Source organism: Urtica dioica, chromosome 7, assembly GCF_054948205.1.
Source record: "Urtica dioica subsp. dioica isolate 48M chromosome 7, U.dioica_male_clone48M_v1_H2, whole genome shotgun sequence".
Taxonomy (NCBI): Eukaryota; Viridiplantae; Streptophyta; class Magnoliopsida; order Rosales; family Urticaceae; genus Urtica; species Urtica dioica.
Window position 1 is genome coordinate 34,807,358 of NC_142762.1, and position 23,024 is coordinate 34,830,381.

Genomic DNA, 23,024 nt, shown 5'->3' on the forward strand with positions numbered 1-23,024 from the left:
CGATCCACCGACATTAACGTCATATAGTATTAGGGACCAACGGAATGTGTAATTGTCAAGATTAGGGACTTTTACCGTTCAAAATAACGAATATGGATTATGTTAGCTGTTTCCTAAAACTTAAGTGACTTTTGCCGTCATTTCCTCTAAAAGAAATAATGAAATAAAAATAAATAGCTTATACAGTCAAACAACATTACAATATAGATACAATCAGGGTTAGCCTTAGGAGTAAACCACTTAAGCAATGACTTACAGCATCTCCAATAGAAACTCTCATTTGAGAAGGAGCTTTATTCCATGTTCGAGAAGAGCCCCGAGAGTATATCATAAAATCAGGGTAAAAAGTTGCCAACCCGCCTAGCCTGGGTCTCCTCGCGGAAGGTCTAGGAAAGTGTTCCTCCACTTCCTGAAGTTGAGACGGTCAAAGATGGGAGTGTCTCGTTCGATCGACGTCTGCGGGGGATGGAGAAGAACGTTGTGGAAATCATGACGATCCAGACGAAAATGGTAGAGACGCTAAATTATTTTATTTGTGCATCATAGAAGCAAGCTAGAGATCTAGTTCAAGACAATGATGATGACGATATCATGGCCATGCATCGAAGACTTCTAAGGAACATGATGACGACGAAGACGATTCTGATGAAGATGACGAGGGCAGAGCCACCGGAAGAAATAAGAAACACCTTAACTTTAGGCAAGAACTAAACAATTCACCATAACTAGGAGCCAAATTTACGATATTTTGCAAAATTTGCGGTAAATTTACCATTTAACTTATAATTTGGGTGGTAAATTTGGGGTATTCGTGATATTTGAGGTATTTGTAGTTTTTGTGCGGTAGTTATGCAATAAATAGCTCCCTCCTCGCCGCCACACGTCGCCCTCTCGTCACACCATTGTCGTCTTCGTCCTTCGCCGCCATCACAGCGACCGCCGAGAAGAAGAAAGTGTTGATCATCAACACCAACAGCGGCGGCCACGCCGTGATCGGCTTCTACTTCGCCAAGGAGCTCCTCTCCTCCGGCCACCACGTCACCGTCCTCACCGTCGGCGACCAAGCCTCCGACAAGATGAACAAGCCTCCGTTCAGCAGATTCTCAGCTATTACTCTCTCTCTCGCTCTCTCGTTGATGCGTTGACCGAGTTTGACCTCAATTGACTCAATCATATGGTTGTTCAAGAGATAGTGAGCGCCGGAGGAGAGACTGTGTGGGGAAATCCGGCGGAGGTAGGGAAGGTCTTCGCCGGAGCGGCGTTCGATGTGGTGTTGGACAACAATGGCAAGGATTTGGACACTGTGAGGTCATCTTTCTCTTGAAAAACCTTTATGTAACCAAGCAGAGCTTAATTAATTAGCAAAGTGCTTGATTAATTTGGTGCCTTTTGAATATTAGGCCAGTAATAGATTGGGCCAAAAGCTCCAGAGTGAAGCAGTTTCTGTACATCAGCAGCGCCGAAATCTACAAGCCCGCCGATGAGCTTCCTCATGTTGAAGGGGTACAATTGTGATTAATATTTCTTGATCCCTTTCTGAGTTTTCGTGAAATGATTCTGTTTTTATTTGTTTATAGGATGTAATGAAAGGCGACGCGAGACACGTGGCTGTTGAGAAGTATATCGCGGAGGCTTTCGGGTCGTGGGCGGTGTTTCGTCCACAATACATGATTGGGTCCGGAAACAACAAAGATTGCGAGGAATGGTTCTTCGACCGTAAGTCCAAAAATTAATTAAATGTTGTAAGATCAATCTTTGGGGCAATGTTTTAATAATATTTAGTAATTAGTCAATATTAATACTTGATGCAATAAGATAGAATTACCTTTATTTTTTATTCTTTATTCTTTGCTAAAAATAAATTAAATTAAAATAATTTATCTATATATAAATGCTCTCTCTCTCTCTCTCTCTCTCTCTCTCTCTTCGTTACATTTTTAGTCATGACGAAGGTAAAAAAAAAAAAACATCACACTTAATAGTCAATAATAACTGTTAATAGGTTTCTTGAACTAAAATCAGAAAAATTCTTAAGTTTGAATAGGCTTAATTAGTTATAAATCTTTTTATCTTTTCCTTGATATTTTTTGGGTGTAAAAAGCAGGTATTGTGAAGGATAAGCCGATCCTGATCCCGGGCTCGGGGATGCAATTGCCGAACATATCTCATGTCCGGGACTTGGCTTCCATGCTTTCCGTGGCCGTGGAGAAGCCCGAGGCCGCGAGTGGCAACATTTTCAACTGCGTGAGTGACCGTGCCGTGACTTTGGACGCATGGCCAAGCTCTGTGCAAAAGCTGCCGGTCGCCATGTCAGCATCGTCCATTACGACCCGAAAGCTGTCGGATTTGATGCCAAGAAAGCTTTTCCGTTTCGTAACTTGGTAATAAATTTTGTCTACCTTTTTTTTTCTTCTTCTTTGTATTAAAAAAGTATACAACAGATTAGGCCACTTGAAAGTTGTTGAAATGTTAACATTGCTATTTAACTAACATTTCAAATACAGTTACTGAATCTGACGTTTCTAAGTTAATTTATGTTAATGGCTACTTCGCAAAATTAACAAAACGTTGACCATTCATCAAAATTTATATTTGTACGTGATTGGTTCGCTACATAACCTAAAAGAAAAGCTTAATGATGTTGTGTGTGTGTGATTTTGAGCGGAGAGCTGCAAAGGAGCTTTTGGGGTGGCAAAGTACCACAAACCTTCCAGAGGATTTGAATGAGAGATTCGAGGAGTACGTTAAAATTGGTCGGGACAAGAAGGATATCAAGTTCGACTTAGACGACAAGATTCTCGAATTGCTTAAACTTCCCGTGGCAGCTTAATTCATCCCAAGGATTGCTTCTTTTTTTTTTTTTTTTTTTTTTTTTTTTTTTTTTTTTTTTTTTTCTCTGTTCTTTTTCTTTATTGTTCATTTCTTTCCTAATTGAGGTTGGTGACACTCAATGGCTGATTCAATAAGAGTTGTGGCGCTACAATATTGTTAACACAGTGCCTATGAAAGTGAAAAATACGGAATATAAGAGAATATAAAGATTGTTTGTAAAAAGGCTTCTTGATTCGGAAGTTGGACAAGTAAAAGCGAGAACGAGGATCTGACTGATGTATTCTATATGCAAATATGGATTCAGAGGTGATATAGTGAAATTGTAGAATAATAAAAAATAAAAAAAATTAATGAATGTATAAATTTCAGAAAAATAAAAGTACCAGCAGAATGCTTGTGCATGAGTTCTAAATTCTAATGCTGTAATACGCGTATAAACCCAGGGTATTTTCCTGTAGTTCACTCACAAGTCACAGCTAAACTATCGTGCATATTTTAGTAGTTCTAGTTCTAAATAAAAATTTAGTTCATTCCCTTAAATTTTTTGATGTACCAGTCCTTCAGTTCAGTCTAGTTGTAATTTATCCTGTCCCTATTAGCTAGCTTAGCATGATTTATTTGAATTTGGTAAGCTAAAGACACCATTCCCAGCCAAAATCCTTTGTACTTGAACTATGTAATATGTTAAGATACTGAGGTATCAATATGAGAACTCATAACTAGACTCAGAGTCCCTGATCCGATCAGACATACTATTTTATTTATTCTAAGGAGTCCCTTTCCTCTGTAGCGGATTGTCTAAACCTGTTCAGCACGGCCCGGGTGATTACAGGCAGTGATGGATTTACACGAGGCCCAGGGGGTCACGTGGCCCCCTCAAATTTTTTTTTTTTTTTTTTTTACATTTTTAGCCTGTTTTTTTTTTTTTTTTTTTAAATTACCTTAAAAGTTTTCAAATCAGTCCCACTTGAGATTTATTTTTTTCAAATTTGCCCCCTGGTGAGCTTTTCTATCCATCACTGATTACAGGCTTGAATCGTAGCCTCGATCATCTCAGGCTCGGTCACACCTTCCTCGCACATCTTCTTAATATCCTTGTTATGCTTCATCTCGTAAACTGACAGCCCTCCACAGTGTTGGTAATAAATATGGTACTGCCCGTGAAAAAAAACACCACGAATTAATATCATAAAATTATGATCACATAAACAGAAAACCAAGATTTTAACTCACAAGTGACGAGGAGCAGCTGCGGCGGGAATACGTGACGTTGCTGTTGTTGATCCGAGAGATTGGCTTGTTCTCAATCAGCGAGTCGTTGAGACTGTCGAAAATATCATCCTCTCTTTTCATTGTAGCGATAGCCTCGTCTAGGTCTTTCTTCGCTGAAGCATGGCCTATCGAGCCAGGAGGATTCATCTTGAGCTGAAAAAAAAGAACCAGGATTCTGTAGTTGCAGAACCTGAAAGATAAACACACACACGTACAGTAATATAAATGAACACACTGTGTTTTACTCGCATAATGAAATGGTGAGGAGAGAAATAAATATATCTAAGATAATATTTGGGACAATTTTCTTATCTGTTTTCTCTGAATAAAAACGTACAAGTGATAAGCTATTTATAAGAATATAACTTGAAAGCCCTATATTTGCTCCATGATCTTCACAACACGTGAGATCTTTTCCACTAACTCCACACACACACTAACATCTTATAAAACTTCCAAAAGACTAGGTCCTGAAGTAAAGTAACGTTCACAAGCCAAACGTATTTTATTTAAAAACAAACAAGCAGTAAAAAAAATAAAAATAACATCTTGACCAAGTCAAGATTACACCTCACAGATTCATTTGAAAGTATGAATAACAATGTGCGAGCGTGTAAAAATAAGTCAAGAGTAGATGAAATGATTAACTCACATTTGACAAGATTTTGAATAAAACAGCATTTTTTTCTCTCTCTCTCTTTCGAATTATGACAAGATATTGTACCACATGTTGAAGGATAATTAAATCTCCATCAGCGTAGGTTGGAACTGGTCCGGGATCATCATCAGTTTGAAGAAGAATATTTGTATTTTCAGAACTGCACTTCGGAGATGAAGCAAGGAGGAGATCCACATCGGCGAGAATCGTAAGAACGAGGAGCGAAAGTAAGATATGATGACCTTGAAAGTCACATGTGGCCATTGAGCTAACCGCCTGAGAAAACAGATTAGCAATTCTGTATATAAATTTAATTACGAAAGGTGTGGTTTATCAGAAAAATCACGATTGGACATAAAATCAGAACACATTACAACCGAAATAGATCTAAAAAAATGCATTCAAAATACTAACAATTCGTTCAGAGGAATACAAAACTCGGGCCCAACAATAACCGCAAATCTGTCTGCAAAATATTTGAATCGGTAATTTATTTGATTGACCGAAATCCTAATCCAAATGTATGATTAGGTTTAGAGAATTAGGACTTAGGCGTAGGCATAACATAGTGTATGTAATGATATTATACTGGCTTTTGGAGTGAGAGAAGTTTGAAATAAATGTATGATTACGTTTAGAGAATTAGGACTTAGCGCAGCTTATGATATTATACTGGTTTTGGAGCGAGAGAAGTTTGAAGTAAAAATTTAAAAGGGAAGCTATGATTAAGTTTAGAGAATTATGTTTTAGGCGTAGCCATAATATTGTATGCTATGATATTATACTGGCTTTTGGAGTGAGAGAAGTTTGAAGTAAAAATTTAAAAGGGAAACTGTTAGGTCATGATTAAGTTTAGAGAATTAGGACTTAAGGCGTAGCCATAATATAGTGTATGTTATGATATTATATTGGCTTTTGGAGTGACAGAAGTTTGAAGTAAAAATTTAAAAGCGAAGCTATTACGTAGACAAGTTCATAATTTAGTTTAGAGAATTATTAGGCCGTAGCTAACATAATGTATGTTAAGGTATTTATTTAGAGATTCACATGTGGTGCAATGTGTGACCAAACAGATAGAAACTTACGGTTACTCTGTCTCTGTGCATGGATAATCTCCAACCAAATTATAATGACCCAACTAAATAGCTTTCATGAAAAAAAAAAATATACCATGTTATTTTAGTGTCATTCAAACATCTCTTTAACTTTCTAACTATGCAAAATGTGTGAATTATATAGTCACACAATCTCTATTTTAATCACAATATTTTTTTGTTTCCTGAGACTAGAAACATATTCTTACTCACAATTAACCATACCTTCGTTCACAAACAAATCTACTACTGAAAAGTATCTACTCATAATTTTACTATTATGATTACAATTATTTGCGGCGCGATGTATTATAGTGCCAATAAGATTAACCCCTATTCATTATTCAATTCCTTGCAAATTAATTTACTAGTTACTCAAAATAATTACCATTTTTAATTCTTTGGCATTCAGATTAGCCACTACCTACAATTCATGCCATTGTAGTACTGTATCGGAATACTATTTGTTTCAACTTCTCTTTCTTTTATTAATAAAAAAAAAAAAAAAAACTTCTCTTTCTTTTTTATTTTATTTTATTTTAATTTTTTCGAGTGTAGTTCATTAGTGTTTCAATTCGATAATCCTTTTAATCATACACAATTTTAAAGTCTCCTTCACTTTTCTTGAGTGTTGAAAGTGAATCTACCCATAAACTCAAAGCCTAACAAGACTTTATTGATTTTTCTAAATAATTAGAGGTCTATTTCTTAGTACAATAAATATATAAATATCATTCTTAAGACATGACACCCTTAATTTTTTTTTTTATATAAAACATTCTACTACAATTAAAAAAATGGCTTTTTATACCAATTGGACTGAAAAAAATTAATTTGATTAACATAATTAAAACCTAGTTACTACTTACTATTCATTTTTAGCAACCGCTGAATCAAAAGAATATTAAGCTCATTTTGGTCAAAAGAATATTTTGTTTCACCCCAAGTTCTTGACACATTAGATTTAAATCAAATTAAATCTACTTTTAGTAGCATTTTCTAAAATTTATTTTTACAGAATAATATTTTCTAAAATTAATCTATAGAAACTCGCGTCTTTTTAATATCCCCAGCTATTTGTCCACCCTCCGTGTGGAAGACAAGAAGACTAAAGGTAATTTGTGCATTGATGGTTACTAGCTAGACTCTAAGGCTTCGTTTGGAACCCGGAAAATAAGAGAGAAAATGAAAATAATAGAGAAAATGAAAATGTTTAAGAAAATAATAGAAAAAGTCAAAATTCTAATTGTGTTTGAAAGTCATAGAAAATATGATAGAAAATTGACGGGAAAGTAACGATGAGACTAGGGACGGAGCTAACTCAAGTCCAGGGTGGGCTCTAGCCCCCTCCCCCTCAATTTTTTTATTTACATTTTTTGTCCATTTTTAAAATTTTTTACATTTTTTACCCTAAAATATTTACACTTTTGACCCATTTTTTTAAAAAAAAATTCATTTTTACCATGAATTTTTTTTAATTATAGCCTCCTAAATTTTTTATTTACATTTTTTGCCCATTTTTAAAAAGTTTTACAGTTTTACCCTAAAAAATTTACACTTCTGACCCATTTTTTTAAAAAAAATTCATTTTTACCATGATTTTTTTTAATTAGCCCCCCTAAATTTTTATATTTACATTTTTTGCCCATTTTTATAAAGTTTTACATTTTTACCCTAAAAAATTTACACTTTTGACCCATTTTTTTTTATTTTCATTTTTACAATGATTTTTTTTAATTAGCCCCCCCTTAAATTTTTTTATTTACATTTTTTGCCCATTTTTAAAAAGTTTTACATTTTTACCCTAGACAAATGTGATCCCCTCATAGACAAATGTGGAGAGATTCTCATTTTCCATTTGATTTTCGAAGGAAAATGAAATCCTCATTTTAATTATACACTTTCCCTCGTATTTTCCATCATATTTTTTTTCTACCATATTTTCCTCAATCCAAACAACCTAAGTAAAATATGAGGGATTTTCATTTTCCTTTCCCTCCTATTTTCCGGGTTCCAAACGGAGCCTAACAAGAGCTTGATTCCAATGAGAGCTTGGGTTTGTTCGCCATGGAAATATTCAAGTAAAAAGTGGCTCTTCAACCATGAATGATCATGTCCGTATACTTGCTCTACGACGTTATATCTCTGAATTGTCCTCGTCCAGACTCAATAACCCTTGTATTTTGATAAGTTATTCTTACCGAGTCTCTTGATCTTCTATAGCGGTTGTAGCTGGTATTGGGCCCACCGGGTGTTTGATGAAATGTCTAGCAGAGGATAATTTCCTGATCGGTATTGTTACTAGTTTGTCTCGTCTTTGGATGCAAAACGAAGCCAGAAAAAAGATTCAAGAATTGAGATTTCGTCCCATTTGCTTTGCTGTTAAGCGCTTGTTTCACTTTTGAGGATTTCATTTTTGTTTGTGCGGTGAGTGATTTAGCCTCTGGATTACAATGATGCTCAAGAAACTCGGCGGAAGTCAGCTTTCAAGAACTCCCTCGACAAGTTTACCTCTCTTACTTTCCGATGGAACTTCCGTTACACACCCAACCTGTACAATTCGGTTTCGAGGTTTCTCGAACTCTTTGTTCGTCAGCTCTGATTGTTCTAGACTAGAGAACCGGTTAAGCTGTCTTTCGAGTTCCAAAGCTCGCTATCGTCGTGATGCTAGCCAAAGTGCAGAGTCAAGTCGATTTGCCTGAATTGTTTTATAGGGATTCGTTTCTTTTTAGAGCTAAGATGTAGCCTAAATTGATAATGATCGGAGTTTTTGTTAGGATTAAATAATTGTTTATTTGTTTCAATGTTATGGTTGTTTTGCTTCAATTTTGACATTGTATATAAGTAAATTATTACTTTCAATAAAAATTTAATCCTAAGATATATTTTTTTTATTGATACGTGTACCTGTACATTTGTGTAAATTTTGAATATTTCACTAATTTAGACAAATAATTATAAAACATGCACAATTTAAAGTTCCATTCTGTTGTCGGCCCGTCTAGGGCCGACGAGAACAAATGCATCTCTTCGACACACGTGGCTAGTACGAGGTCTTGGACGGGAAAACCCTGACTCAACCAGGGGCCGGCCCAAGCCAATGGCCAAGTCAAATGCCTTGCCCAGCCATGGGCCGAGTCAATGGCTCACTCGGCCATTGGCCGGGTCAATGGCTCACTCGGCCATTGGGCAGTTCACTCGGCCGATGGCCGAGTGAACCCTCCAGCCACCAAGGCAGTTCACTCGGCCATTGGCCGAGTGAACCTTCCAGCAGTTCACTCGGCCAATGGCCGAGTGAACCTTCCAGCCGCCCAAGCAGTTCACTCGGCCATTGGCCGAGTGAACCTTCCAGCAGTTCACTTGGCCAATGGCCGAGTGAACCCTTCAGTCGGCCTTGCAGTTCACTCGGCCATTGGCCGAGTGAACCTTCCAGCAGTTCACTCGGCCAATGGCCGAGTGAACCTTCATCCGGCCAAGACTCCTCACTCGGCCATTGGCCGACCCAACCCTTCAGCCGGCCAATGGCCGACCCAAACTTGCTCACTCGGCCAAGGGGTCTTCAAACCACCCCTTGGCTGCCTATAAATACAGGGGCCGCTCCCCTAGTCCAGGTAATCCATTCTTGAGTACTGAAACGCTGTCGAACTCGTACCTCGCTCGTTTCCCTCAAGTCTCGGCCTCTAAACACCCCTAAAACCTCTATACTCCACCTCAATCCCACTAATGTTGAGCGTCGGAGAGGTAAACAGGGGCACCCCCCCTGTTTCCCCTTTGTAGTTCACAATCTCTTGTTTGCTTTCCAGGTATCGAGACGAGGTGAACTTCACCCACAGCTAAGGGACGACTTGGGATACCAAGTCCGACACGCTCGAGCCGGAGTGAGACCACTTGGTCCGGCCTTGGGTCTAACCACTTTGGGCTCCTAAATAGTTGTCCAAAAATGAGCGACAACATTTTGGCGCTAGAAGGAGGGGATCTCTCGACCTTGGCGACATATCCCCTCTACCAGTCTTCTTCTCACTTCTACGACTCTCGAGAGATGAGTCATGGCCCGCCACCGCCGTGGGCGCCCGAGCAACGAGCTCGAGGTGCGGCCTCCGAAGCCCCGTGCGTCGTCTTGGAGGGCAACCTCGTGATAACGAGAGCCAGCCCCGAGACCCGGCGAATGACCCCGAGGCCGCAGTCCGAGAGGACACGGCTCGAAGGCTCGCCGAACTCCTAGACCGCCCCGACGTTACCGGTGCGCTCATCGCCGACCTCCTCGACTCCGACAACGTCGACGACGTCAACCACGAGACCAACCTCGACCGCGCTATTCACGAAAGTGGACACACGCGCACGCTTCCAAGGGGACACCCTCGGGCGGCCGCGTCGAAACATAAACTTTCTGATGAGCACGCGCACGCGCCCTCGAGGGGACACCCTCGGGCGACCACGTCAAGGCGTCAAAGCTCGCACAATACCCGAGGACGCTCAACCTCTAGGCCCCGTGAGGGACGCTCCAAGCTCACCATCCGCGTCCAAAACCCCCAGGGAGATGACGACAACGACGGCCGTGTCGTCTATCGAGAACGTCACTCAAATGACGCACTCTCGCCTAAAGTGATAGGGACGGCCGCCGGAGACTTGAGAGATCACATCAATTCCCGGAAGGAATCTCGTGAGAGCGACTTGAGAGAAAAGCTCAACGCCCAACGCGAGATCGCGAGCAAGATCGTCTTGGGACGTCAACCACCTGACGCTGCTAACTGCGCACCTAACAAGAAACGCGCATCCACACTCGCCGCATCGGCCGTCGCTCCCGACTCGCGAAGGAAGAGGCGCAGAAAAGGTCGAGTCCCTAATGACCTTCCTTCTCCGACCCCGAAGCGATCCTTCATCCCTCTCAACACGACGCCCGACCGGATCCTGAGCTTACGCCGCGACGAGCTGGGAAGCCCCGCTCCACTCACAAAGGACCCCGCGAAGCGAGATCGAAGTAGGTTCTGCGAATACCACAAAGATCACGGACACGCAACAACTGAATGCTACCAACTTAGGAAGCAAATTGATTCCCTGGTTCGAGGTGGGAATCTCAGGGAATTCGTCGCATCCGTTAACAAGGTGACAACCCCGACCGAGCGCCCGACTCGTCAAATGGAATGAAGCGTCTCAAGGGGCCGATGGTTAGGCCGGAGGTCCCCAAGAGAGACGAGCACCCACCACTCGCCGTGACGACTACCACGGCTTCCGCCATAAAGCTCACGACCGAACTCAATCGGCTTCGTGATCACTTTTATTTCGAAAATGTAATTTCTTCTTTTTCAAAGAAGACCAAGTGCCATGACTACCTGTAACGACCCCCTTTATTGCAATAAAAAGTTATTCTACACATGACAACCTTTTTGTATACCTCCAACATAAGAGTTTCTTGGCCTTCGTCTCACAAACGCAAGAAACTCGGGGGGCTAACAGGGATCAATGCTCAATAAAAAACAACTCAACAACAACACAAAAAAAAAATAATAATAAAGTCTCAAGGGGCCGATGGTTAGGCCGGAGGTCCCAAAGAGAGACTTTACACATAACTCCTCGAGATGAGTTCATTCCTCGAAGTCGAGCCCGAATCCACGAGTCGACCGATACTCCTCGTGCCGATTCTTCACGAAGCTCCTCGTGCAGGCTCTACATGAGTCCTCGAGTCGAGCCCCGAGCCCACGAGTCGACTAATACTCCTCGTGCCGATTCTTCACGAAGCTCCTCGTGCAGGCTCTACACGAGTCCTCGAGTTGAGCCCGAGTCCACGAGTCGACTGATACTCCTCGTACCGACTCTTCATGTAACTCCTCGAGATGAGTTCTTTTCTCGAGTCGAGTTTGAATCCACGAGACGACCAATACTCCTCGTGTCGATTCTTCACGAAGCTCCTCGTGCAGGCTCTACATGAGTCCTCGAGTTGAGCCCGAGTCCACGAGTCGACTGATACTCCTCGTACCGACTCTTCATGTAACTCCTCGAGATGAGTTCTTTCCTCGAGTCGAGTTTGAATCCACGAGACGACCGATACTCCTCGTGCCGACTCTTCATGTAACTCCTTGAGATGAGTTCTTTCCTCGAGTCAAGTTCGAATCCACGAGTCGACCGATACTCCTCGTGCCGATTCTTCACGAAGCTCCTCGTGCAGGCTCATTATGAGTCCTCGAGTCGAGCCCCGAGCCCACGAGTCGACTAATACTCCTCGTGTAGACTATTCATGTAACTCCTCGAGATGAGTTATTTCCTCGAGTCGAGTTCGAATCCACGAGTCGACCGATACCCCTCGTGCCGATTCTTCACGTAGCTCCTCGTGCAGGCTCTACATGAGTCCTCGAGTTGAGCCCGAATCCACGAGTCGACCGATACCCCTCGTGCCCATTCTTCACGAAGCTCATCGTGCAGGCTCTACATGAGTCCTCGAGTCGAGCCCCGAGCCCACGAGTCGACTAATACTCCTCGTGCCGACTCTTCATGTAACTCCTCGAGATGAGTTCTTTCCTCGAGTCGAGTTCGAATCCACGAGTTGACCGATACTCCTCGTGCCGATTCTTCACGAAGCTCCTCGTGCAGGCTCTACATGAGTCCTCGAGTTGAGCCCGAATCCACGAGTCGACCGATACTCCTCGTGCCGATTCTTCACGAAGCTCCTCGTGCAGGCTCTACATGAGTCATCGAGTTGAGCCCGAGTCCACGAGTCGACTGATACTCCTCGTACCGACTCTTCACATAACTCCTCGAGATGAGCTCATTCCTCGAGTCGAGTTCGAATCCACGAGTCGACAAGCCACTCCTCGTGGTGACTCCACACGTCTCCTCGAGATGCGTTCATTCCTCGAGTCGAGCTCCGAGTCCGCGAGTCGACCGATGCTCCTCGCGCCGACTCTTCACGAAACTCCTCGTGCAGGCTCTACGTGAGTCCTCGAGTCGAGTTCGAGTCCATGAGTCGACTAATACTCCTCGTGCCGACTCTTCACATGTCTCCTCGAGTCAAGCTCCGAGTCCGCGAGTCGACCGATACTCCTCGCGCCGACTCTCCACAAAACTCCTCGTGCAGGCTCTACAAGAGCCCTCGAGTTGAGTCCCAAGTCCACAAGTCAACTAACTACTCCTCGTGCAGGCTCTACATGAGTCCCCGAGTTGAGTCTCGAGTCCGCGCTCGCCGCCCAGCTCGTGAGCCGATAGGCAACGAGTTACAAATGGGTTCAAGGTTTGCGTCCGCTGGGCGTATCTGGTCTAGCCAGCGTCCACGGGAAACCTCGCCACACAAATGTGGCATCGCGCTCGCCGCCCAGCTCGTGAGCCGATAGGCAACGAGTTACAAATAGGTTCAAGGTTTGCGTCCGCTGGGCGTATCTGGTCTAGCCAGCGTCCACAGGAAACCTCGCCACACAAATGTGGCATCGCGCTCCCCGCCCAGCTCGTGAGCCGATAGGCAACGAGTTATAAATGGGTTCAAGGTTTGCGTCCGCTGGGCGTATCTGGTCTAGCCAGCGTCCACGGGAAACCTCGCCACACAAATGTGGCATCGCGCTCCCCGCCCAGCTCGTGAGCCGGTAGGCAACGAGTTACAAATGGGTTCAAGTCCTGCGTCCGCTGGGCGTATCTGGTCTAGCCAGCGTCCACGGGAAACCTCGCCACACAAATGTGGCATCGCGCTCGCCGCCCAGCTCGTGAGCCGATAGGCAACGAGTTACAAATGGATTCAAGGCATGCGTCCGCTGGGCGTATCTGGTCTAGCCAGCGTCCACGGGAAACCTCGCCACACAAATTTGGCATCGCGCTCCCCGCCCAACTCGTGAGCCGGTAGGCAACGAGTTACAAATGGGTTCAAGGCCTGCGTCCGCTGGGCGTATCTGGTCTAGCCAGCGTCCACGGGAAACCTCGCCACACAAATGTGACATCGCGCTCGCCGCCCAGCTCGTGAGCCGATAGGCAACGAGTTACAAATGGGTTCAAGGTCTGCGTCCGCTGGGCGTATCTGGTCTAGCCAGCGTCCACGGGAAACCTCGCCACACAAATGTGGCATCGCGCTCGCCGCCCAGCTCGTGAGCCGATAGGCAACGAGTTACAAATGGGTTCAAGGTCTGCGTCCGCTGGGCGTATCTGGTCTAGCCAGCGTCCACGGGAAACCTCGCCACACAAATGTGGCATCGCGCTCGCCGCCCAGCTCGTGAGCCGATATGCAACGAGTTACAAATGGGTTCAAGGCTTGCGTCCACTGGGCGTATCTTGTCTAGCCAGCGTCCACGGGAAACCTCGCCACACAAATGTGGCATCGCGCTCGCCGCCCAGCTCGTGAGCCGACAGGCAGCGAGTTACAAATGGGTTTCAAAGGCTTGCGTCCGCCAAGGCGTATCTGGTCTAGCCAGCGTCCACGGAAAACCCGGTCACGTAAACGTGACACCGAGGCCCCCCGTGGCCCAAGTCGTGCTAATCGATCGCGCCTTCACTGGTAGGTCGAGAAAATAAGCCGCGCACAACAAAGACGTGCAAATCGATTACGCCTTCGTCGGTAAGTCGAGAAAATAAGCCACGTGCAATAAAGCCGCCCCTCGTGGCGCACAAAGGCCGTCCCTCGCAACGCGCAAAGGCCGTTCCCCGTGACGCACACCCGAGAGCATTCATCCCGCATCCGCATAAAAGCGTAGATTTTGAGTTTCCACTCGACCTACGCTCGACCGGAAACTCGGGGGGCTAATGTTGTCGGTCCGTCTAGGGCCGACGAGAACAAATGCATCTCTTCGACACACGTGGCTAGTACGAGGTCTTGGACGGCAAAACCCTGACTCAACCAAGGGCCGGCCCAAGCCAATGGCCAAGTCAAATGCCTTGCCCAGCCATGGGCCGAGTCAATGGCTCACTCGGCCATTGGCCGGGTCAATGGCTCACTCGGCCATTGGGCAGTTCACTCGGCCGATGGCCGAGTGAACCCTCCAGCCACCAAGGCAGTTCACTCGGCCATTGGCCGAGTGAACCTTCATTCGGCCAAGACTCCTCACTCGGCCAGTGGCCGACCTAACCCTTCAGCCGGCCAATGGCCGACCCAAACTTGCTCACTCGGCCAAAGGGTCTTCAAACCACCCCTTGGCTGCCTATAAATACAGGGGCCGCTCCCCTAGTCCAGGTAATCCATTCTTGAGTACTGAAACGCTGTCGAACTCGTACCTCGCTCGTTTCCCTCAAGTCTCGGCCTCTAAACACCCCTAAAACCTCTATACTCCACCTCAATCCCACTAATGTTGAGCGTCGGAGAGGTAAACAGGGGCACCCCTCCTGTTTCCCCTTTGTAGTTCACAATCTCTTGTTTGCTTTCCAGGTATCGAGACGAGGTGAGCTTCACCCACAGCTAAGGGACGACTTGGGATACCAAGTCCGACACGCTCGAGCCGGAGTGAGACCACTTGGTCCGGCCTTGGGTCTAACCACTCTGGGCTCCTAAATAGTTGTCCAAAAACGAGCGACAACACATTCTAATAAAATATAAATGAAAACTTGAAATTATATACAAATAATAATAAAACATACTTTAAAACTATAAAATTACTCAAATTTATTTTGTTATTTTGGGTGTTAATGCATTTAATATAATATTATTCTCGTACAATTTATGTTAATTTTAATATTAATAATAGCATGTGTTATGATTTTATTTATTCATCCACTAGAAAAAAATAACAAATCACTAAATTAAAAGGATTGAATTATAATATATTTATCATTATGTACCAAAAAATAAAATATTTTATTAAATTTTGAAAAATTGGGTAATCTTTAACAATTTTTATAAAGAGTATGACTAATAAATAATTTTAACCATAATTTTAGAAGATCCAAATAGTGCACACTCAAATATGATGGTGCATTATAGAAACCCCAATAATGAGGGTTTAGATTTTTCCATTGGAGATCCAAAAACCCTCAAGATGAGGATTTGAGGGCCTCCATTGAAGATGCTCTTAAGGCCTCAAATTATTATTATTATTATTATTATTATTATTATTATTATTATTATTATTATTATTATTATTATTATTATTATTATTATTATTATTATTATTATTATTATTATTATTATTATTATTATTATTATTATTATTATTATTATTATTATTATTATTATTATTATTATTATTATTATTATTATTATTATTATTATTATTATTATTATTATTATTATTATTATTATTATTATTATTATTATTATTATTATTATTATTATTATTATTATTATTATTATTATTATTATTATTATTATTATTATTATTATTATTATTATTATTATTATTATTATTATTATTATTATTATTATTATTATTATTATTATTATTATTATTATTATTATTATTATTATTATTATTATTATTATTATTATTATTATTATTATTATTATTATTATTATTATTATTATTATTATTATTATTATTATTATTATTATTATTATTATTATTATTATTATTATTATTATTATTATTATTATTATTATTATTATTATTATTATTATTATTATTATTATTATTATTATTATTATTATTATTATTATTATTATTATTATTATTATTATTATTATTATTATTATTATTATTATTATTATTATTATTATTATTATTATTATTATTATTATTATTATTATTTTTATTATTATTATTATTATTTTGTAAATAAGGCTAAAAAAAAGCGTCGGATTTTAGAGAAAAAGGCCTCAAATTTTTGGACAAATAAGTTATTATATTTTTTTAAATATATATTTAAAAAGCCTTATTTTTTTTATTCTTGCTTAAGGTCACATATTAGCTTGGACCAGCTCTGGATACGGTAATACATCAAATCTATTTTCCATCGATTAGTTACAAAAAATAAAATCAAAATAATGATCTTCGAACCTAAGAGCATCTCATAATAAGAATGAGAAGCAATGTACCACAAGGAAAAAAAATATTAAAAACAAAGAAACCCAATAAATTTTCATTGAAAGTATAGGTATGTAACTTTTTCTCATCGAATTCTGAGTAATCCAAACTGCCAAAGACTTACAAAGATAGTAAGCACGACATGTTGCGATTTTTACGCGCGCAAGTGCACGTGTCGCTCAAGTAATATAGTGAATTAAGTACGAGTGTCGATCCCACGAAGAACAAGCTTAATTAACAAACAAATCAACTAACACGAATTGAACTAAAGATGAGATGGAAAGATGTCACAAATTATTGACAAGTTCTAACGCAAATAAATAACAAAAAACTCAAATAAAAGTTGTAAGCAGAAAGAGAGGCTAAGGACCAAGGCTTCACAGGTTTATTCAACGTTTGAATACACGAATTTGACGCACAATCAAAAAACAACTCACTACTCTTTGCTAACCATACTCACAAAATAATATTGCTAAATCTCTCTCGAGCATCTAACAACCTATGTCAAAATTAGGAAAATCTTCTCTCGATCTCAATCCCTAACAACAACATGCATTAATATCAAGAGCGTTCACACGATTCTATGGCAACCTAACTATCTCTAGCCTAGGCATGCATCATAGTAATTCAAATCAACACACTAACAACCTAGTCTTTCTCAAGCATCAAGTTGAAGTATAAAATCATGAACAAGGTAGCTAATCTCGATCGAGCATTAAAAAAGGATTTGAATTAAACAAAGTAGTAGAGAATGGAAATTGAACTTCATTATATTAAATCATATCCATAACCGAATCCTAAACCCGCTACGTCATAGTCCTTAATGGAATTAGTTCATGGCGTAGCACCCAATATAAATTTACACAGCGAATAAATTTTGGGGGGATTACTTAGTCCGTTTTAAATTTTGAAACCTTTCGGTGCGACAGTCATCGGACCTAAAGGTCTTAGGTGAGGCAAAATCATATCCGGTGCGACAGTGTCGCACCAAATACCACTTAACTTCAGCGAAATATTTAGTTATCTGGATGGGTATCCGGTGCGACATGTCGCACCTATTATGTGCTTAGATGCGACTTTTAGGTGCGACATATCGCATCTAATACTCTTCCGGATCAGAAAATTGAATTTGTAGTAGTGTTGTCGACCAATTTTGTCTTCGATAATTGTGCACAATCGAATGGTGAGGTATAGATCTCGATTACAAGAATATATTATTAATGGATTTCTTAATCAGTCATGCACCAAAAAAATGATTAATTATCGGGAAATACGAATATCTTCCTAATAATTTCTGCGACTTGGGAGCTAAAGTAAACAGTGTAATAGACTAATAGTATTATGGAGCATCAAATGCAAAGTGATCCAAAGTTACAGTCCCATTCAAGTAAAAGTATAAAATATGGAATAGCAAAAAGTAACCATATGGAATAATAACAAAAAACTAAAGTAGAAGAGGATCATCACACAAAGCATAAGAATTAATCCACCTTTACCGAATAACAAGGTCCCAAGGAATAATAGTGTCACTTCCTACAAATTCTAAACGCTTTTCCTTTACTATATATCCAACATCAATAGAATTAGCCTTAACATATACAAGCAATAAAATAATAAAGAACAAAAAAACAGCCTAGCATCATCACAAGTCACAACACCCATGGTTCAATCAGTGACCGAGGCGATGAGCCACGTCCACGGGCTCGTCGAGGCCTTCAGGGCCTTCGACTCGGACAACGACGGTCGATCACCGCCGCGGAGCTCGGCGGCCTCATGGGCTCGCTGGGCTACAGCGCGACCGAGCAGGAAGTTCGGGCCATGATGCGCGAGGGAGACAAGGACAGGGACGGGCTTTTGGGCCTCGACGAGTTTCTGGCCATGAACACCGAGGACCAACTGGGTCTCGGAGAGCTCGGGAACTTCCTCGCCGACGCGTCTGAAGCCCTTACCGGAGAAGGCGATACGGTGACCGGGGAAGAGTTGTTTCAGGTTTTGGCCAGTTTAGGGCTTAACTTTCCACTCGAGGATTGCGTGGAGATTATTTCTTCCATGGACGTGGACGATGATGGGGTTGTTAGCGTAGATGATTTCAATCTTGTTGTTAATTCTCTCCTTTAATTTGAGAGAGAGAGAGAGAGAGAGAGAGAGAGAGAGAGAGAGAGAGAGAGTTATAATGATCAATATTTGTATGTGCGCATGAAAACCGCAATCATAATTATGGAGAGCCACTTTCTAGTTCATGATTAGGGTTTTCATGATATATAAAGCTAAACAGATGTATAAATAAAAACTATAATTATTTACTGATGAATTAATCAACATGTGTAGTCGTTATTCCAATCAAAATATGGTGAGCACATTCCGGGAACTTTCATGTTCAACTAGAATTTACACAAATAAAGATTTTTTTTTTCTGGGTATTAATGCCAATAATACGGCTGCGAATTAGCTTTTGTTCACACATGACTTCCCATTGAAAAATCGTTTTCGTTTAAACTCTAGCCACATATCATATGAATCGCCATAAAATCATGTTTTGTTGGTATAAATAGTTGTTGACTCTATATGTACGTATGTCGTTGATCATAGTCCGATTAATTCCCATAGGGTATATAGTCTTTTTTCTATTAATTATAAATTGACCTTGTAGTTAGTCATTATGATCTCCTCACTTGATACATGCTACGTGTACAAGTTGTATTTTATGCATGTTATTAATATCCGTATCCATGGTGCGTGCTTACTTGCAATTATAACTAAGAGAGAAATAATTCATTCTCCAAAATAATATAGCGATCGGAAAAAACCTTTTGATTCAAATATATTAAGAGATTTGTAAAGAAGTAGCCATTTAATGAGGGGCCTTTTAAAATAATAGTCAACGTTTGTTTTTTGTTAAGCAATTAGCCAAAAAAAAATAATGTACCTAAAATGCCCTTTTCCCCAGTTCATCAGACAAGACTCAGATAAGCTTCCATGGACGCTCAAGAACCGGCTCTTGGAAACCCTAGGATCGCGCAGCTCCTGAGGCTCCTCCCGAACTCGGCTCGCCACCGCACCACCGCGCCTTTCTCGAGCCTCAGGTCGCCGGAGGGAAGCTCCATCTCCAGCTCGCGGACGCGGTCGAACCTCCGGAGGATCTGCGACGGCGAGTTCTGCGGCGGAGGCGAAAGCGATGGAGACGGCGACTCGGACGTCGGGAGCGATCATTCCCGGCGAAATCCATGGCTCTAGTGGTGATCTGCGGTCACCCTTGCAGCGGGAAATTGGAAGCAGCACGAAAACTCGCAGAGGCGATCAAACAATCAACCTCCGATTCCGAATCTCAAACACCAACGGTAAAGATCATCGACGAAACTTCCTTCCACCTCGATCGGAACCAGAGCTACGCCACGGTCCCGTCCGAGAAGAACCTCTGCGGCGTCCTCCGATCCGAAGTCGACCGATCTCTCACCGGCGACTCCTCTGTCGTCATCATCATCTCTGCAGCGCCGCCGCGGCGTTTTCTTCGTCTCTATCTTCGGTGGTGGCGGAGATGAGGTTTATCAGAGGAGCCACCGCGCCGGAGTCGACGAGGATCGATCGGATTGAGCGCTGGATTTTGTGGCAAAAGCGGACTTCGAGAGCAGATTTGTTCTTTGTTGAGTTTGAGCCGAAGACGAGTTGTCGGGCGAGGAACGAGGCGAGGAGGTTTGCTGCTCCACGGCTGTGGACTTGAGTTTGGGTTTTCGTGTTGGTTTTGGGGTTAAAAGAAGTTTTAACTGTGAAATATTAATAGTTAATAGTATTTACATTGATACTTAATATTATTAACTGTCAATGTAAATAATATTTACATTAACGAAAAATACTATTAACTTGCACATGATTAATATGATTTACTGTCCTCGATTGTTCACGGAAATAATTAGTAAATCGTATTTACTGCTAGATTAACTAGTCTTCATCTCTGATGTGAAAATGAAAGAGGACAGCGATATAAAGAGAATAGCGATATAACAGTAAATCGGATTTACTGTTATATTTACCATAGAAACGAATGATTTACTCAATGGTTAATATGATTTATTGTCGGATTTTTAGTCCTCGATTGTTCATGGAAATAATTAGTAAATCGTATTTACTGTTAGATTAACTAGTCATATTTACCATAAAAACGAATTATTTACTTAATGGTTAATATGATTTACTATCGGATTGTTAGTCCTCGATTGTTCACGGAAATAATTAGTAAATCGTATTTACTGTTAGATTAACTAGTCCTCATCTCTGATACTTTTCATGTTAGATTAACTGCAAAATGTTACGGTAAATAAGATTTACTATTGTTCTTGTTACGGTAAATAAGATTTACTATTATTCTTGTTACGACAAATAAGATTTAATGTAGTTTTTGTTATTGTTAATTAGATTTACTAATTTTTTTTGTTATGGATGATATTATTTACTATGATAGTTAATAATATTAACCTAAGGGTATAATTGGAATATTGGAATGTTGTCATGATAAATTGGCTATTTTCTTAAATATGTTAATAGTTTGGCTATAATTTTAAAGTAGGGGTGTTATTTTGGCTAGTTCTTTAGCCGCCCCTATATTCTATTTGATGGTAGACGGTTTTTCATTATATTAGAGAATTATTTTTTGGGAGCCCGAGCAAAATAGCAAAGTCAAACGTTGTAATTGTCAAAATAGCCAACTTTTGGTTTATTTTTAATGTGTAGCCAATATACCACATTAACAGTAAAAAAATACAAATTTGCCCTTCATTTAAATAATATCAAATCAAAATATTGGGAAGATTCCCGCGTCCAAAAAAGAAAGAAATGAAATTGGAATCGTGTGAATAAATGTCAACTAAAACAGATCCATCGTGATAAATGCATATCTAACAAATCCACCGTGATAAATGCTTATATTTCAAACACGCATCCAAACCTACACCGCACGAGAAAAAATTCAAAAACAAAGTCAATTAACAGTAATTAACAGATATTAACGCTAATTAACTGGATTGAAATCGTTCAAACACCTACATAACAGCAGTTAACAGATATTAACGTTAATTAACAGGATTGAAAATCGTTCCATACATGAATCAGCTGGGAAGAACAAGGAAAAAATTCAAAAACAAAGTCAAGTAACAGCAACTAACAGATATTAACGTTAATTAACATGAATCAACATTGAATTAAACAAGAATTATTTCTGAAATCCAAAAAATAAACATAAATAACACGAATTAACACGAATTTAAATGAATTAAACAAGAACTATTTTCGAAATCCCCAATCGAAACCCTAGAATTTCACACTCTGAAATTCGACAAAGATATGGAAAATTCAAAGACTAATTACCTGAGACGAAATCCGACCTCCGACTCCGCGAACTCGGCAACGAACTCGACGACTCGATCGGAGCTCGGAGCGGCGGCAAGGGAGTCGGCGAAGGGCTCCCATGCCTGGTCGAGCATCCCGCCGGAGGGATAAGCGATCGTGATGTCGTTGTCAGAGACCTGGTTGTGCTACGCCGTGATGGCGATCCCGATCACGGATCGTGTCTTGAGCGCCCTCAGCGAGACAAGTATTCCGGAGCGGAAGACCGTCGATCGGAGCAGCGACGTGTCGGCGCGGGATCCCGACGTGCCGTACGACGGCGTGAAGTTGGGCGGGAGAGGGAAGAGCTTCAAGGATTCGAGGAGGAGCGATATCTGCGCGGCTTCTATGGCTGCTCTAGTGGAGAGAGAGAGAGAGAGAGAGAGAGAGAGAGAGAGAGAGAGAGAGACGTGTAAGGAAAAAAAAAAAAATACTCAACAATAACTCCTAACTTGCTATCAATTATATATCATATAAACATAAATATGTTAGCAATCAAAATAGAATATCTTGGCAATCAAATCATAAATATGTTAGCAATCAATTTTGATTTTCTTTAATTATATTTTTTTTAAATTAAAAAGGGCAAAACTGGAAGCAAAATATTGGCTATTTCTCAAAATAAATGTAAATGTTGGCTAAAATGCAATCTCAACGTTTGAATTTGGCTAGTCCGTCTAATTTTTCTTATTTTTTCTTAATACCCTATAGTACTTCTAGTTTATTGTATTTAGATTTTAGATTGAGAAATTACGCTCATTTTATTATTTTAGGATGAAGATATACTTAGACCTCTAGAAATGATTTAATTTCTTAATTCACTCTCTATCTCTTATTCATTGCTTTGTTTACCGTCAAAAACTTTGTAAA

The 23,024-nt window shown here is 40.7% G+C and overlaps 1 protein-coding gene and 2 pseudogenes across 2 annotated transcripts; 2 read left to right on the forward strand and 1 right to left on the reverse strand.

Moving 5' to 3' along the window:
• The first annotated feature begins 465 nt into the window (after positions 1-465).
• LOC149391044 (chloroplast stem-loop binding protein of 41 kDa a, chloroplastic-like) lies at positions 466-3,099 on the forward strand (annotated as a pseudogene). The gene is made up of 8 exons (XR_016300164.1): positions 466-510; positions 609-700; positions 848-1,105; positions 1,186-1,308; positions 1,401-1,503; positions 1,578-1,716; positions 2,105-2,381; positions 2,663-3,099. The product of XR_016300164.1 is annotated as a chloroplast stem-loop binding protein of 41 kDa a, chloroplastic-like (transcript).
• A 698-nt stretch (positions 3,100-3,797) lies between these two features.
• LOC149391045 (uncharacterized) lies at positions 3,798-4,252 on the reverse strand. The gene is made up of 2 exons (XM_089618803.1): positions 4,066-4,252; positions 3,798-3,986 (listed from the first exon to the last, which is right to left on the reverse strand). Exons 1-2 carry the CDS (start codon positions 4,249-4,251, stop codon positions 3,849-3,851), a joined length of 324 nt encoding a protein of 107 aa, XP_089474929.1. The 5' UTR covers position 4,252; the 3' UTR covers positions 3,798-3,848.
• Positions 4,253-18,350: 14,098 nt separating this feature from the next.
• LOC149391046 (putative calcium-binding protein CML29) lies at positions 18,351-19,097 on the forward strand (annotated as a pseudogene).
• The last annotated feature ends 3,927 nt before the right edge of the window (positions 19,098-23,024 follow it).